The sequence below is a fragment of the Manacus candei genome, unplaced genomic scaffold, assembly GCF_025592945.1.
Source record: "Manacus candei isolate 608988 ecotype Guabito, Panama unplaced genomic scaffold, ASM2559294v1 h1tg000018l, whole genome shotgun sequence".
Classification (NCBI taxonomy): domain Eukaryota; kingdom Metazoa; phylum Chordata; class Aves; order Passeriformes; family Pipridae; genus Manacus; species Manacus candei.
Genome location: NW_026138066.1, coordinates 12,383,180 through 12,400,357, shown reverse-complemented (window position 1 = coordinate 12,400,357; position 17,178 = coordinate 12,383,180). Strand labels below are relative to the sequence as shown.

Here is a 17,178-nt window from a genome sequence, read left to right as displayed (position 1 = left end):
GCTGGGTATTTACCATCTGATCACTGCTCACCTGTGGTCAGTCAAACCCCAGTGGAAATACCCTGCAAATCTGCTGAGGCTGCATGGCAGACTGGGATACTGCTGGGGACAGAGTGAGATGGTAGGATCAGCTCCTGCCTCAGCAAGTGCCCAAGAAAGCACGGTGCAGCTATGAAAGGTGTTCAGGGAAAACACCTCTGCTTTGCTGCTCAACAGTTTGCAAGGTTATTGTTTTGGCTCTGCCTCCATTTTTCCCTTACCTACTAGGTGTTTAAGAGAATGTGCTGAGGAAAGCTCTGGCTTTTTCAAAATATGGAAGCAATATGGAAAGCTTTTGCTATGTATGAGCCTGCATGGCATTGCAAACTTGACTCACTCTTCTCTGCATGAGGAGTTGCAGGCTGGTTGCAGCTCCCCTGTGAAAGGCAGTGGGATTTTTTAGCTCTGGCACCATTGGCTTTAAATGTTTTTTCCTCTTGTCCTACCTTCTGCTATTGGGAAATCATCTGCACCTGGATTTTGCTTCTCTTTTCCATGTGGGAAAAGAAGCATGTTCATCCTGCTGTGGCTCTTACATATGGCAACTCTTTCAGCTCTGAGTTACAGGCAGTCAGGCGAATGGGGTGGGCTGAGGTTCCCCACGTCATCCAGCCCCTCAGGGAGGGAAGGAGGGCAGCCAGCATCAGACCAATGTTTACAGAAAGTTTAGTCTCCAGTGGATTTCCCTACTCCAACAAAACAATAGGAGGGGCTTGTGCTATATTATCCACGCTTCCTCTTTATTCTGATATTATCTGTGAATTCTTGCAAATAATAGATGACTGAGACCATTTTTGTTCTGGGAAATAGGAAGATGAAAACATTAGACAGACCTTAGCAGTTTCAATAGACTTATTCATGGTGTATGTAGTTATGCAAGTCAGGAACTAGCAAAATACCTGTTGGAATAAGTAATAATCACAAAAGCAGTTCTCTTACATCTCCTTTTCAGTAAGAGATATTGTCTCGGTCAAAACAAAAGAAGAGTTCAAAACAAAACAAAAGTTCAAAACAAAAAAAGAAAGCAAGCATAACGCCACTCTTAATGCCACAAGATCTTGGGAAGCAATCCATTCCAGCTCTTCTATGTGTCTGTTTAAATACAGGCATTCTGATGTTCTGATATAAATTGCATGCTGGTGATTAATAGGTCTTCTATCACTTGGACTTGAACTGAAGTCAAAGGAACATACTCTTTCCCCCCATCTTCTTTTTCTTTTCTAAACCTGCATTAAAATAGATTATTCAGAAATCTCGGAATGAAAAGTGCTAGGTCAAAACTCACATTTTCCTAGCAAGTCTATGAAAACTTACTTTAAAAAGTCACATACTGTAGAATCTCAAATATCCTGGAAGGCTTATCCGGGTTATGGCTTAAGTATGCTGTTCATGTGCTTGTTCTAGAAGTACAAGATGAGCTGTAGTGCTCTGCAAAGCAGCTAAACCCTTCCCTGGGCCAAATGGAGTCCAGAAGCCATTCAATGGATTGACTTGGGCACAGGAGTCCTGCAGCTTCCCTTCAGTCTCGTGCAGAGCTGGGCTGTGTCTCAGAGCTAGAAGCCACAGAGCAGTGGTTCCTCTGCAATTCTGGCAGGACTCCGTGTCTGCCTCTGTGTCACGTCGTCCTCATCTGGGAAGTCTTGCATTGTCATGCAACTGCACAGAGATGGCTGTGGTGTGATGCTGCGTAGAAGCTTTATGGGTACCACCTGTCTCCACACTGAAACCTTCTGCATCACTCATGCATTATTACCTCCTATTATCTAGGACCTCCTTTCGTTCTCTTCCTCCTCTTCACCCCAAGTAAAGAGAGCCTGTTGGTGTATCCATGGGCTTAATACCTAGTGGTCTTGGAAGAACTTCTCTGGCTCGTTGCACATTAACATTGTTGACATTTTTTATGCATATGCAATTAATAAAAATTGGGCAAAACTTTAAAGCTTTGGCTATACTCTGGACAGATTATGAATTTTATGTTCTCTGTGAAGCATTGTTAATACTTGCTACCCACAAGGGCTAATTACTAAGAGCAGATTTTACTCTGAAAGGAGGGCTTTCTCTCCTTTGCACAGCCTTCCTCTCCAGGTTAGAAAAACAAACATTCCCAGTTAGGCAAATAGGGCCATACTCCCAAAGGGGTTTTTTGTCAGTCTTGTGGCATTTAGTGTTCCTATTGATCTCCCAAATTCAGGACAGCAGTGACTGTGTGAGAAACTTCATATCTAGTTTTCCAAAGAAATGCCCAGCTTCTGGGAACAGATGCCTAAATAAAGGCTCAACCACAAGGTAAAAACAGAACGTGCAGTTTAGGCTCACCTTGTGTAAGTCCCTCAATTTGGGCGAAGGTAGCTTTTGAACTGAAAGCCTGAATGGGGCAAACTAATTCAGAATAAAGCACTGTTAGCGTGAAATACATGTCCAACGCAGGGAAGGGGAATTCTGCAAGTGGAGGTACTCTGCAGCAACTCCCAATGTGGATAAGCCCTTAATTACTTTTAAAATCTCACCATTACTAAGCCGTGCTTATAATTTCTAGAGGCCTCGAGTTTCTGGAACAACTGGAGTATGAGATTCAATTGCATTCACTTCAGTGGAGGATACAGTTAAGTATCAGCACGTTTGTCGGCTTGAGGCCAGTCATTAACTAATTAGTGTATGGGAACATTTAAGTTTTTCCCATCTGATTTTGCAAAGTTGTTTGGCAATACTTGCTTATGAGCTTTTTTCCTCTCACTTTTTCCCCTCTCCCTTCACAGCAAAGCAAACCCCCACCAGAAGCAAAAAGAGAATTGGAAGTACAGTAACTTCCCATTTTTCCCTTACTGTAGTAAAAAATACTTGCTGAGTTTTGCTATTTTTTTAAATGACACACACATATATATAAAGCACACACACATATATATATAGCTTTAAAAAAATATATTTAAAAGGTTTCAGAGTGTTAGTTTCCTTTGCGGCCACGCAAAGCCTCCCTTCCCAGCAAGAGCGTGTCGGTGGGAGCGCGAGCGGGGCAGCACTGGAACTACAACCCCCAGAGGGCGTGTCGGGGGGCAGCCGAGGAGGAGCAGGGCAGAGAGGCGCGGGGCCTCCTGGGAGTTGTAGTTCTTCGGCCCTGCCTGGCCCCTGTCCAAGCACCTCTCTGTCCCGTGGGAGGCAGCTCTGACTCCGCGCCCCACCGCTCCCCTCGGGCTGTTGCAGGGCAGCTCCCTGCTGGCAGCCCAACCAGGAACCGCTGGAGGAGGCATGGGAGACCTGTAAAGGTAAGGATCTCCTAGTACTTGCCGTGGAGTAGGTGGAGGAGCGGTGGCGTAAATCCTGTTGTCCCCCCCAGTCCTCCTCGCGCCGTACTTTTGGCTGTGAGGTGTTGCCATGTCGTTCCCGTGGCACATTTGTTGGGCGAAGTCATCGGGGCTTGGGTTGGCTGCCAGAACTGTCAGCGCGTGGGACCGGCTGTGTGGAGATGTCATTCTCCCCTGCAGCCATGCAGAAGTGTGGCTGTTGGCTCCTTTAGACAAAGGTTAGTGGGATAAATTAATCATTCAATCATAGAAAAAGTGGAGGTGGAAATCCCACTCCCTACAAGAAGTGGAAATCTTTCTCTAGTGAATAACATCCAGGTTTTTGCTGAATTTAAGCTTGCTTTTTAAGTATTTTTTTTTTTCTCTTAAGTTGACTTTCTTGGTCTTAGTAGAGAGAATTAGCCAAATACAAATTTGCATAAGTGGCTGCAATCGTCTCTGCCTGTGTACATTTCCTTCTTCCAGTGTATCTGCTGTTTGCTAAACTGGAGGCAACTGAAAGTCTCAGGCTGTTCAAATCACTACAGTGAAAATCCTTGGAAATGTTACCATTTCATCCTGCTGCTTAATAAAACAGAGCAGTGGTCAACATAGCACAAGGAGGAGAAATGGCTTTGTGTGCTTCATGGGCCAGGTAAAACACTCCTGAACATTTCGGCTGTGATCCTCTGGCAAGCAGGTGCCTGGGAAACTATTCTAGCCTTGCTATTAGTCCTTACACCTGAATGTAAATTTGCCAGAGAGTTTTGGGAAATACCTTGCAAAAGGATGCTCTGCACACCTGCCATGGCTGAATGCACGTGAGATCCCCCATGCATAGAGGCTTGGTTCAATGACACAGTTATACCCTAATGGTCCTTTCCTACGAATAATTTACTAATTATTCTGAAGACCACAGATTTTTGCAAAACATAATTGACCATTTGCATTACTTATGGTCAGGGTCACTGGTTCTCAGCTACTGCTTCTGGGGTGAAACAGCAAGCAGTGGGCAGGCTGAAAACTGTGGGAGCAGAATGGGAGTTTTTAGTTAAGGCTACCGATGCAAGACCCTATTTAAACAAAAAAGGTGAAAGTGAAGACAGGAGTTAGTCCTAGTAAAAGGTCTCACGCAAGAGAAGATGTGAAAAGCAGTTCTCAGTTCTGCTGGGAATTGCATTTTAATGGCAGTAAAGTAGCTTTGCTGTTGATCTCCGCAGATGTTGCCAAATGCTGAAATGAACAGGTCTGGACAATGAAGCAGTTCACTTCCTGTTCAGAGCCTTGGCAGCTCTGGGTCAATGTGGAGATATGGCTTTTGGGTGTGTTGGGTTTGTGCATCCTCGGCGGCAGGAGCGCTGTCGTACGGAAAGGCAGAAAGCAGAAAGCTAATGAGCCGGTGTCCTCCATGAATCAGGCATGCAGAAATGTTAAACACAGTGCCCTCTGATCTAAAACGAGGATGCTATAGCTAATGGTAGAGGTGTTGGTAAGAAGCGCTAAACTTTCTACAAACCAGTCCATCACCTTAAAAATCCCAGCAGCTGTAATGGGGAGGGCCCATGGGCTGCTTTCCATGGGAAGTTTTTCATATACCTCATAGACCTACGGTGTATTTGATGTTCTTGCTGTTTACAGTATTAGTGGCACTGCTAGTATGTTTGTAATAGAAACTAACTTATGGAGGCATCTGAATCTGAAAGCGTTCCCTACATATTCAAGAAACTTTCTCAAATGTGAACAGCACTAATATAAAAAACAGGGATCATACCTGGCATGCAGCCTTGCTGAACTTTGAATGTTTCTCTGTACACTGACAGTACCTATGGCAACTTAAGCCAGGGTATGAGAACCTCTGCAAGACTGTCTCCAGAGAGGCATGAAACCACTGAAAACCTTGAGACAGGGCAGGGGCTGGAGGAGGAGGATGATGGTGGTGGCAACGAGCATCATGCAGGCAGCAACAACAGGTGGTGGGTGCCTCTCTTCCCTCCCTTCTAGTGGTGAAGGCTGTACCAGCAAAACACATGGACCTCCCTACTGTACCTTTCTACATCGGCCTGTCAGGCTGCAATGTTTAAAACAGGCATGGATTTTCCTGTTTACCCGTCAGCATACTTCCCAAATGGCAATTGTGTCGGTTTTGTTTTCCTTTCCTCATATGTACCAGAAATCAAACAGTGTGATATGGCTAATGGGATTATATTGACCCACCTCTGCCATTGCTATTAATATCTGAAGAAATTCCCAATTGCCTCAACCCCAGTCATAGTACAGTTACCTGCCCATCTTTCTCTTGCCAAACAGAGTGGGGGCTCTTTACGTTAGCAAGTCCAGTAATTGCTGGTTGAAATATTACTTCTTGGTACTGTTAAGAAGCTAGGGACCAGATTATATATAGAAGAGAATATATAGAGAATATCCATTTATGACTGGATAGCAGGTTGCTTTGCAATGTCATCTGAACAGTATCCAAATAGCCAATTTCTTTTTAAAAAAACAAAGGAGGCTGAGGGGGCTGGGGGGGGGGGGGGCTCGTGCCTTTTTCTTGCTGACCATAGAAACATAACCCACCCTTTTTAAAAAAGATGCATTCAGAATCCAACCCTGGTGCACAGGCTACTAAATTTTAGTTGCTGGCTTTATGTCATTATTGCAATTGCAGTAACTCTGTAAGAGACAAGATGAAAGGTTGCTCTTTCCACTTTGAGCTCTTTCCATCCTCCACTTTTACAGCAAAGGTTATCCTAAGCGGTGTGTACATCTGTCTGTTGTAACTGTAGAAATACCTATTATTCATAACTTGCCAATGTATATGCTGGAAAATAGAAGTTGAATTTATAACTATATTTCCTCTCTGCCAGGGCTTTTAGAGTTGAGTGTTTCAGCATTTCCATTATAAACCCCTGTTTTCTGAGGTTTATAACAGTCTTGAAGAGCGTAGTAGTCTTGAACCATAATAGAAAGCATGAAATGTTGCATTTACAGTACAGTTGTAACTGCACATTAAGGAGTGTAATCTTCTCAGTGTACCCACAATGCTCCAATAAGGTTAATTGGAGCTACATATACTAAGAGAAAAACAATATTTTACCCTTGGACTTGGTGCTCTCTAATCAGAGAGCTGAGTGCATCACACAAGAACATAGTGCATCTCCCTGCACCAGACTTACAAAAACACCAGTCCTTGCTATACCTTAAAATACTTGCATGCATCTGTAGGGGCCCCTCTGAACACCTGCATTCCTTGTGTGATGCCTCACTGCTTTACAGACATGGCCAAAGGAACCCAAGGTAAGATGACTGAAAGAAACTGTATTTTATTGAATGTATGGTGAGGCTTTTGTCCTGTGCAGTTTTTCTGCTGTTTCTCTGCCTTTGGTTTCTAGTCTTGTATAAATATAGGTCCCATCTGAAACCCATCTTGTCCGCTTTCAGTCAGCTTACTCCATCTGGCATCTCGCATTCATGTGTCACTTTGCTTATGAATATAAGGTAAGTGAAGTACAGTTCATCATAACATCCCACTGTCCCTGCGCTGTCTGAAGTAGTCCCAGCTCCTCTGTCATGCATCTGGGTAGTTGCTGGCATTTCTAGTTAGTCTGAACTGCCACAGCCAGAGCAGGGGCTCTTAAAGAGAAAGCTCCCCATACAGGGAGGATACATATTTCAAACTAGCTCAGCCACAATATAAGGCTGGGTTTATCTGCCACTTGGTAGAAGGCATCAGAAGGTAGGAGGCTGGACTCTGTGAACCTTAGATTCAGATCTCAACTGCACTAGAGTTTGAGAGAGCAAGTTAGAAGGAGTGTCAGCAGGGTCAAAATCTTGTTGAGACTAAGTTTTTCTTGCTGTTTCAACTCAGACATCAGGTTATTTACTCTTCCACTTAACCTCTCCTCCTGTGGCTAGCAGGTCAGCTTTTTGGGTTCATGCCTTTTTGCAAGTATTGCTAACCTCAAGCATTGAGAAATCACAAATTTACTCTCATATTCATGAGACTGCAGGAGAAACATGCATTTTTTAAATTGAGCAATTAAAATAGTTTAATTAGTGTTTTAGCCCTGATCCTTTGAGTTTCACAGCTTTGGAGCATTTTTTTCCTTGCTTTGAGCTTGACCATCTTTGCCCCCTGTAAAACTGTATTTGTCACAATTGCACAAATGGACAACTAGTGCTTTAGCAAAAACCTCAACTAAACCAAGACTTGCAGAAATAACCTGAAATTTGGAAATTCCTGATTTTGGGATTGTGTAAGTTTCATTTTCACTTTTTCTTTTTTTCTGTCCTGTCATCAGTTATGCATGTCTGTGTTACAACATATCTGCTGAGAATGAGAGAGCTGAAGGGATTTCTGATTTGGTGAATCAGTGTACAAGTGGTCAGCAGAAAGGACTGCAGCAAAAAAACCCAGTGAATGAGAAAGCACAAAAGGCTGAACTAGAGCAAAGCCACCCGTATATTGCATGTGCTCTTCTGCTGCATATAAGGGGGCTGCAATTTGCATGTTAGTTGTCTGTGATCCCTTTCATATGGGTAAGAAGGCCTTTGGGAAAACTTGGCATGATCTACCAAGAATTATTCATCATGTGATGCATACATTTAGGCAGCGAATACCCGCTTGATAGGGGTGTGAGTGAAAATAAGGCTTTTCAACGTACTTTATATTGTCCCTGCATTTGCTCTATAGTCTGAAGGTGCTGTATGTCTTTCTGCTTTGTGTGTTCTAGTACCCCATATATTTTGTGTTCTTACTGCCTTCTGAAAATATTTGTCATGATTGTTCACAGTGCAGTTATTGTTGGTTTGAAATGCTTATCACAGGGAACATTTTCAAAGGCAAGAGAGGCAACAGAGCAACAACTTCCCCTGGCTGTGTACAGGAGTCAGAGCAGCATTACCAAACCCTGTAGCTGGTGTTCTCCATGAGGGCTTCCCGTGTCCTGTGAAGGGACGTTTCTGCATCCTAAAAGAGTGGCTCTGTGGATGCCACTAAAGAATTGCTGAAGAACTGGGACTGTTCTTTGACTACTTTGAGCTGCCAGGTTTAGTTTCTTTGCAGTCATGTTGCCTTTCTACATCTGGATGTAAACTAGTAGCCTCTGGGCTTCTTGAGGTATGAGAACCATTGCTGTGGCAATAGTATTAGTCTAACTTGCTTGATCGTGACCTTTCTTTTTCCTTTGTTCCAGTTTACTGCCTCTTTTGTGCAGAGACTAGGTGGTGGTGGTACTTGATATGTAGTATCACCAACACCAACTCTTTTGGTGTTGGCATGTTTGTATCATCTAATACATTGCACAATCATTTTATCTGTCTTTTTTTCTATCTTATTCATCTCAGAGGGCCCCAAAACAAAGAGGCCTCCAAACCCTATGATTTTAGACCATTAGAGATAAAGCATGAAGGCAGAACTGATACTGCCCCCAGTTCCCAGGTGAAACACAATTCTACCATTCTTGTTAGGCTGAAGGCCATAACCTGTGGGGACATTCTCCATTCAAATCTGTGGGGTTTCTGCTGGGAGCATGTGGTATTTGAAAAAACAGTGGTGGATCCCAGGTGAAGAATACTTTTTTACCTTTTCTGAGGTTCACGATTTTTGAGAGTTTTGGTGCCTTACCCTTTTGTCATTTTGGATTTTGACAGGGTATTGATAAATGCATTGTATTAGGGAATTTGCTGTTTCGATTACCCTACTCCCATGTGCCTGTTATTATCTTTTTACCTTAGTACTGAGCTTGTCAAGGCACTGAGGGTACCAGTTAATGTTAATTGTCTTGACTGATCTCACCTGAGACTCCCCACTGGCATGTTATTCCCATGGGCCCAGGACCCCACCGAAGTTTGGGTCTGAGTGCTCAGTGGCTGACTTGAATCCCTGTGTGGGCCCTGGTCCTGGTTCACTCTTTGCTGTGCCAATGGACCTTGTTACCTGCCTCCAATGTTCAGCCTGGTGAGTCTTCACCCCTTTGGTGAGGGATGGTCTGTGTAGGGGTTGCCCTCGGATCTCATTCCACCCCCCTTCTGGCCCTGACAGCCCAGGCTGTTGATAGTCTGCATCAGCAATCAGCTGCCTTTGAAAGAGTCACTGAGCAGCCTGTTCATCCAGCTTTTGGCTTGTCCTTTTCACAGGCACAATGCAGGGTGGACAGCTGCGACTGGATGGTCAGATCTACCTGTTCTTTGCTGCTCTTCTCCCTGTTGTCCTTTCTATTTGTTCTTCAACTCCCCTTCTCCTGTCAGGGCACCTAGAAGGATGCAATGTCCCGAGTTTCTCCAGCTGGCAGATCAGGAGCCATTGCAGTGCTCCACGTGGCGCTGGTTGCTATGGCTAATTGCCTCTGAGGTGCCTGCCCTGATTTTAAGGAGGCTGCATGTAGTCATCCTCTAATCTTTCTCGATCTTTTTCTCTTTGTATTGTATTGAAAAGATTTCACAGTAAAATTATTGAACTGTAAGCTGGAGAGGTAAGGTGGGGAATGTAGTAGCTAGAGATAGCACATTGAGCTCTCAAAATATTTCTATTAATTGGGGAAAACCAGCAGGAAAGGACTAGGCTTTATACATTTTGGTGTCAGTCTCACCAGCTAATGGATGACAGAGAAGTCAATATGCACAGTTTATTTAATTAAGTTATAGAACAAGGTACTTCTGTTAAGTTTTTCACAGTTCTTTTGACCTGTGATCCAGCACTGATATGCAATTTGGAGAATTCAAGCCTGGAATTTGTTATCTAGAGTAGCTTCTCAATCAAATAAAGAAGGTAAGATATTTCTCTTGGTGTTTAAAAACTGAACTTCACAAAAGAAATTCTAAATTACCATCTCTTACCATGGTATTGTTACAAAAGCAAACTCACCTTGAATATTATGTGCAGTTTTGGTCACCACAATATAAGAAAAATATTAAACTACTAGAGAGTGTCCAAAGGAGAGCAACAAAAATGGTGAAGGGCCTTGAGGGGAAACCATATGAAGAGCAACTGAGGTCACTTGGTCTGTTCAGCCTGGAGAAGAGGAGACGAGGGGAAACCTCATTGCAGTTAAAACTTCCTTGTGAGGGGAAGAGGAGGGACAGTGGTGACCAGTGACAGGACCTGAGGGAAGTTGTGTCGGGGAGGTTTAGGTTGGATATTAGAAAAAGGTTCTTCACCCAGAGGGTAGCTGGGCACTGGAAAGGCTTCCGAGGGAAGTGGTCATGGCATCAGGCCTGATGGAGTTCCAAGAAGCATTTGGATGATACTCTCAGGCATATGGTGTGACTCTTGGGGATGGTCCTGTGCAGGGCTGAGAGTTGGATTTGATGATCCCTGTGGGTCCCTTCCAACTCAGCATATTCTGTGATTTATATGTCTCACTGCAACTACAAGACTAGCCTAGGCAGGGTTCTTTGGCTTTTGCTGTCAATGTGGAGCTATTGATCCATCAACATAAATCCTTACTTATCTCCAGTCAAGTTTATAGGACAATGAAATTATAGGATTGCTTGAATCAATCAATGTTTCTAAAGCAAGCTGTAGAAATATAAACAAGTTACTGATTATTTAATAAAGTCAATTTGCTTAGAAATGCCTGGCGACGGGCAGCAGATGTTACAGTAATTTCTGCTTTCTCTGGAATTTCACAGGGGATGCAAGATCTTAATGTTACTATTAGCGAAGGTAACTTTATTTTAGAAACTCATTCTGAACTCTCACAGCAAGAGGAAGAAACTGTCATTCCTTTTGACCACAAAACCTGTGCTATTTCTAAGTGGAGTTCTTTGAAATAACTAGGATATCTCACAGCTTGTTGCTTTTAGAGGGGACTTAGTACAGTGGCACTACATTTAGTTAGCATAACGAGGTTTTTAGCCCCTAAGATATTGACTGAGTTTGAAGTACCAAAACTTTTAGTCAGCTAAGATTAAATTTGTTAGTGAAGTACAAGTTTGCATAATATTTTAGCTTTCCTAGAATTTTAAGCTGGGTGCCTGTTTCCTGAGAAGCATTTAGGTTAATATAACGAGGTTCTGACTTGGCAAAACAATTTAAGTGTAGAAGTGTGTCTTCCAGTTTCTCAGTTGGAAGTGTCATGAAAGTGGCCTCCTCAGCATGGTTTTACAGTTATTGTGTTTGCCTCCTGAGATCCAGTTTACTGGAGTGTTTTTATTCAAGGTGGTTCAAGAATCTTCCATGTGCTCATGGTGTCCTTTTGGTGCTCCCATCTGTTTTGAATGTAGAGCAAGATCTTTATTAGTAGACTCTGGTGCCTTGGTGGTCTGTCTGTTGGGTAGTTTATCATAGTTTGTAATGCAGGAGTACAAAATCATCTGATTAATCTGCCTAATCAATCCTTGAACAGGGATAGTAATAATTAAGTCACAGATGGCCATTATAAATCCCTCTATTCCAATAGATTAATATTTCCCGTACTTTGGATATTAGGGTTGTTTTAAATTTTAAAAAAATCCATGTGAAATGTGTCTTTGATCTTTTTAATTGGTATACTTTCAAGATATTAAGAATTCATTTTGGCTTTGGAAAGGTTTTTGTCTTTAAGATAAATTATTATCATACATACTTACACATTTTTGTACGTGGGCTTTGTTAAAGCTTATACATAAACTAGTCTCTGATTAATTTTTTTTAAGCCGTTTTATGGTATTTTGGTCTGCACTACTTTGTTGCTAAGCTGTCTATACCAGAATGTAGTTGATCTGTGCTACAAATTTCTATAGACCCTGGGCTTCCTTCACCTATGATAAAGTTGGTGTGGCTCAGCCTTAATTAGATTATTATAGATCTAAAACATACAAGGTAGAATAGCATGAGAGGAGTTGAAATTGGTCATTAGCAGGAGTACATGGTTAGTCTAGCTGGTGTAGTCATTAGCTTCTAAAATAGATAAGACTACACTTTCCATTTTATATGCTTTGAAGACAAGTCATAGTCCTTAATGTGATTTAGGTTTACTGAGAAGGTCTATGATCCTGCTTTTTAATAAGCTCTGTATTTCGTGTCAGAGTGATACCAGCGTATGTCAAGCATTGCTGAGGTTCATAGCCACAGTTGTATTCATTTGGAAGTTAAAATGCATTGTTTTTGGAAGAGCATTTACAGAAAATATTATTGCAGTCAGACAGGGCTTTAAGATATGAACGCTTCCTGTAAAACCTGGATTGTCTGGGTGCCAGGCTTTTTTTTTTCTTTTGCAGTTGAGGAACAATTCAGTTCCTCAGACTCTGAATGCTGTTACGTACTTCCCCGTTTAATACTTACCGCTGCCAACATCTGTGCAGGCAGAAGCTCTGCCTGCTCAGAATTGAATTGCTTCTGTCTTGTACATCTGCCATTTGCTGGGGAGATCCAAGGCAGTGCCGGGGAAGGAGGGATGTGATGGATGTCTTCTTGTAGATAACATTTTGTTTGTGATGAGCAAGGCAGTGATCTATGGAATTTACTTGCTGCAGGAGAGAAGAGCTCGGATGGCACCGTGTCAAGGAGCTGCAAAGCTTGGTAGATGCAATCTGGAGTGAAGCCTGGTGGAGGCAAATGCAGACAGTGCTGCTGACTCATAGCAGTCTTAGAGGAAAAGGCTCTCTTCCACTTCTGCTTGCCTCTGCCTTCCTCCAGCATGTGGTTGGTGAGAACTTTGTCTCCCTAGTTCTCTAGGGAGAATAATATTGACCAGTGTGGCTCAACAAAAGGAAGGGAGGTTGGTGAAAAATATCTGTGCTATTAACTGGTTAATTAGGATGACATTTCTCATGTAAAGGACCTCTAAAGAGAGACTCGGGATTGATAAATAGCCTGTATGCATTGCTGTCTGCATCCCTGACTCCTTTTCCCTCACCCTGCAAAGCTGAGATCCTTAACTCTGAGATGATGAGTGCGTGGGTCTGTGATGAGGACTGCTCCGGGTAGGTTTTGGAGTCAATGCTGTTGTGCCACCCTTCCTAATGGCTGGAGGTGCTGAGTTAAAATCCTTCAGTAAGTAACAGGTGATGAGGCTTGAAAAATAAAACAAACACCAACATCAAAACCAGAAAAGGATGAAAAGAAAAGCTTGATTATGTGTCATCTTACAAATTGTATGCTGATGTGAGAGCCTATTTTCTTTCATAATCCATGCATTTGAGAACTATTCATCCCACCTATTTCCTGATGTGACTGGCAAAAGTCTCCAATGCTTCTTAAAAAACAAGTGAGGTGTGTACTTGACCTGTGTGTGCTGATAGGAGTTATGCAGTTGACTTTAATAGGAGAGCATCTGAACTCTATATACAGAAAAATATGTCTTTTAACTCAAAAGCCAAGTAAATAAAAGTACAGTGAAATCAGAATATTATTTCTTACCTTCTACACTTATGGTGATTAGTTTAGTTTTTTGAAGAGACTTTAATGCATATGGATATTTTATTTTTTAATTTTTTTTTAAAGAAGTCCCACAAAATCAGTTGCTGGTTGGAGTTGGCTTCTGCCCGCTGATTAATTTCTTGTGTCACTGATCTTGATTCTTGTTGTAGTTGTTCTCAGATAACTTGCCAGCAGCAGCAGCAAACCAACAGAGCTGTTATTGACCCAGGATAGCAATAAAGTTGTTAATACAAGCAAGGTTTTCTGTGAACTACGTTGCTATTCTGTGGAGCTGATGAGCTGGTTAACACCTTTTACTTATTCTGCAAGGATCTGAGGCTAGAAGGGAATTAATGCAGCTGTGAAGCACAGGAGAACCAAAATAGCAATGATTCAGTTAGAGTAGAGCCAAATCTTCTTAAAATTAAACTCCATTGTGTTAGAGACTTTACTTTTTTTGATACCTATATTATTAACTTCTCTGATAAATGGAGGAAATGTAATACAGTGATATTGGAGAAGCCTTGCACATTAAATCTAAGCTATTGTCTTGGGGTTGTAATAGAAGAAACCACTCTTCATCTGGTGTGTTATAAGAATCAGATCTTACAGAATTTCTGTTTCTCAAGGTTACCATATAATTCACAAACTTAGTTTTTGCATAGCATTGATTTCCTTAACTTTCCGATAGGTTCTTTATAATGAGTGGGAAGTCTGCAGTACATATATGAGTATTTATAGTTTCATAAGTAACAAACAATACTGGACAGTTCAGGGAGGTTTTTGTCATGGGCAAGGGCATTTACTTGAAAGCTGCTGCTGTTGTTATCCTGAAGATTTTTTTGATTATGGAATTTGGTTACTTTGGTGTGTAACAGGTTGGTGGTCTTCTCTTATGGAGTTTTCCTCTAATTCCTCTTTTTATTTGTGATAATTTACCTTGTTCCTTTCTTTGAAGATATAACCAGCTTGTAAATTAAGTGCTAATGAACTTTTATGTTGCAAAAATGCTCTATTTTTGCTATTTTGGAGAATGACACTATTTGTATGTCAGGGCACCCCTGAAAGTGTCTTAATATTTTTCTTCCATGATCTGTAACATGGTCAGGCTCTCTTCCCCTCTTTTTTCCCTACGCATTCCCCAGTTTCCCGTACTCGATGTCTAAAAACCTATTCAGCAGCACCGATGTCTCAAGCGGTGGATATGTAAATATTTACTGGTGTGATGGTCAACAACAGTGGGAGGGGGGAAATTGCTACATTCTACCATTCAGGGAACCTTCAAGTTCTGTGTCAGAGTGTGCAGTCGATGAGAAGAGGAAAGGTTTGCAGTTTGTACTTGACATGTTTTTGCTTTCTCGGTTCCTGTTTTGTTACAGATGTCATTCATATAGCAGTGGAAGGCTTTATCAGCTCTTGCTGAGGCTTTCCCCTGCACTCAGCACTCAAGGCTGGAGCTGTGGTGGAGGAAAATGGAGCCTGTAGATCTCCTGGCATTTGCCTCTGTAGAAATGAATAGTACAAGAGTCACCTTGGCTTTGCTGGTGGTCTTCCTGGTCCTGCTGTATTGGTAAGTGATAACAGTGGTATGGGCTGCATATCAGACACAAAGCCTGCTGAAGCTCCACCAACATCTACAAAGTCTTTTATTCATGTGGGGAAACTGGGAGATAATTGCCTGGGAGGGAAATGGAGGGGGAGTTGGTTTGGATGCAGAGATTGTACTAAATACTCACAAAACTCATGATGCTTTTAGAGAATTCTCCCCTTGCAATATTGTCTTGTAAGTGCTTTACCAACAAACTGCTAACAAAAATTGTCTTCAAAATGAAAAAAACCCAACTTATCTGTTGGTTTCTTTTTAATTTCTGTGGGCAGCAGGAACATTGGTTAAAAAAACCCCAAGTTTTCATTGGACTTCTCTCTACTATGCAGCACACTTGTCCCTTGCCCTGTTTCTTGGCTGAAGTGTACAGACACTTTAACTGCTGCTTAAATTTCCTCTCTTGTTCTTTCCATGCTGACTAGTGGATACAAATCAGAATAACAGCAGCCCTGATGGTTAGCACAGTAGGCATTGCAGTGAGCTGTGCTGAAATGAGAAAACCTACCCTGTCCCAACAATTTATTTCAGAAATTAAATTAACAGAACTGGGAGTACTTTTCTGACTGTTTTTACTTGTATACCTCCTCAAATCCTGCTTTCCAGTCAAAGAATGTTTCTTTTCCTCAATTGTATGAGTGTTCAAGAAAAAGGTGTAGGTATGGTTGTAGAAAAAGAACAAGTGACAAACCCCCAAAGCTAACCTAGAAGAGAATAGTGATGGCACCATGAGTTTAGCACAATCGTTGTAGCAATATAAATGACAGATCACTTCTGCATGTATTTTGTCATTCTTTCACCCTGTTGAGCATCAATTTCCTTCTGTATCCAGGGAGGGTCTGGAAAGACTAAAAAGAGAAACTCATATCTGATGTGCATTGCCATATCAAGTAGGTGGGTGGCCCTGATTTCTTAACAAGATCTCCCCAAATCATCACAAATGTCCAAGTCCTACTTCCTTTGAATTTTACTGGGAAAAGAATGACAGCTCTAGATCTTTAAGTAAGACCGTGCTGTTTAGCTGCCAACCTGTGCATCTCTGTGAGCTTAAGGGGATGAGAAGGAGGACAGAGGCACATCCACAGTTCAGAAAAGCAGCAGATCAGGTGGTGAGATCTGACCACCTGTGAGTTATCTGAAAGAGCCTGATACTTCCACGTAGTACATGTCCAGATGTGCAGAGATCTGTGAAGATACAGAAGTGCTCCTTGTAAACGTTGGGTACATTCTGGTGTATGCTTGTCCAGGGCCTCATTTTCCGGTTCCATTTAGGGAAGGCAGTTCCTTCCCTTGAAGTTATAACATGGTGTTTTAGTGCACATTCAGTCTTGCCATTAACAAAACTAGCTCTAATTGCAGAGTTAAGGCAGTATCATGGCTATGGTCAGTCGCTGCTGAACAGAGTACCTGTCATTTAAGTTTCAAAAAGTTCAATTTAGCAGTGAGATGGGAAATTGTCTGACAGTAGAGACATTCCATTTAGTGTGCCTCCTTTGCTGGTTGAAGGTGAGTTCTGTGAAAGCATCAAGAAAAGGAAGCTGAAGTTTTATATGGGGAAAGTGTTTTATACTCTTCCCTGCCAATGGTTATTACTGCCCAGTCTTGTTGATCTACAGATTCAGGTTGATTTTTAAGCAGCTTATTAAATACAGGTGTCTACAGGTCACTATTCCAATGAGAAGCTTAAACCTGCAAGGAAATATGCTGGGCAACATCTGTGGGCTATTGGTAGGTTTGCCTGGTGGCTGAGTTATTCAGACTCATTTATCTCAGTAAAATGCAGTGACTGAACCTGTAAGCTAATGTCTTGAAGCACATCTGCTAGTGTGGTGATTGTTGTTCAGACTTGTCAACTTATTCATTTTGAGTCTATTTTGTTTAGTTTTTTTACTGCATGCCTGTTTAAACAAATGAGTAAA

The 17,178-nt window shown here is 42.1% G+C and overlaps 1 protein-coding gene across 7 annotated transcripts in view; it reads left to right on the top strand.

Annotated features, from left to right (window-relative positions):
- The window catches only part of TBXAS1 (thromboxane A synthase 1), a 264,346-nt gene that overhangs the window by 16,767 nt on the left and 230,401 nt on the right, over positions 1-17,178 (top strand). For 4 of the 7 annotated variants that reach the window (XM_051784696.1, XM_051784695.1, XM_051784698.1 and 1 more), the window contains one exon: positions 15,036-15,226. In XM_051784696.1, the coding sequence (XP_051640656.1) occupies positions 15,129-15,226 (98 nt within the window). In that variant the 5' untranslated portion in view covers positions 15,036-15,128. Of the gene's footprint in view, positions 1-3,186; positions 3,300-3,326; positions 3,557-3,803; positions 3,973-15,035; positions 15,227-17,178 lie in introns of those variants that run through there. The other 3 variants (XM_051784697.1, XM_051784694.1, XM_051784700.1) reach the window with 3 other exon arrangements.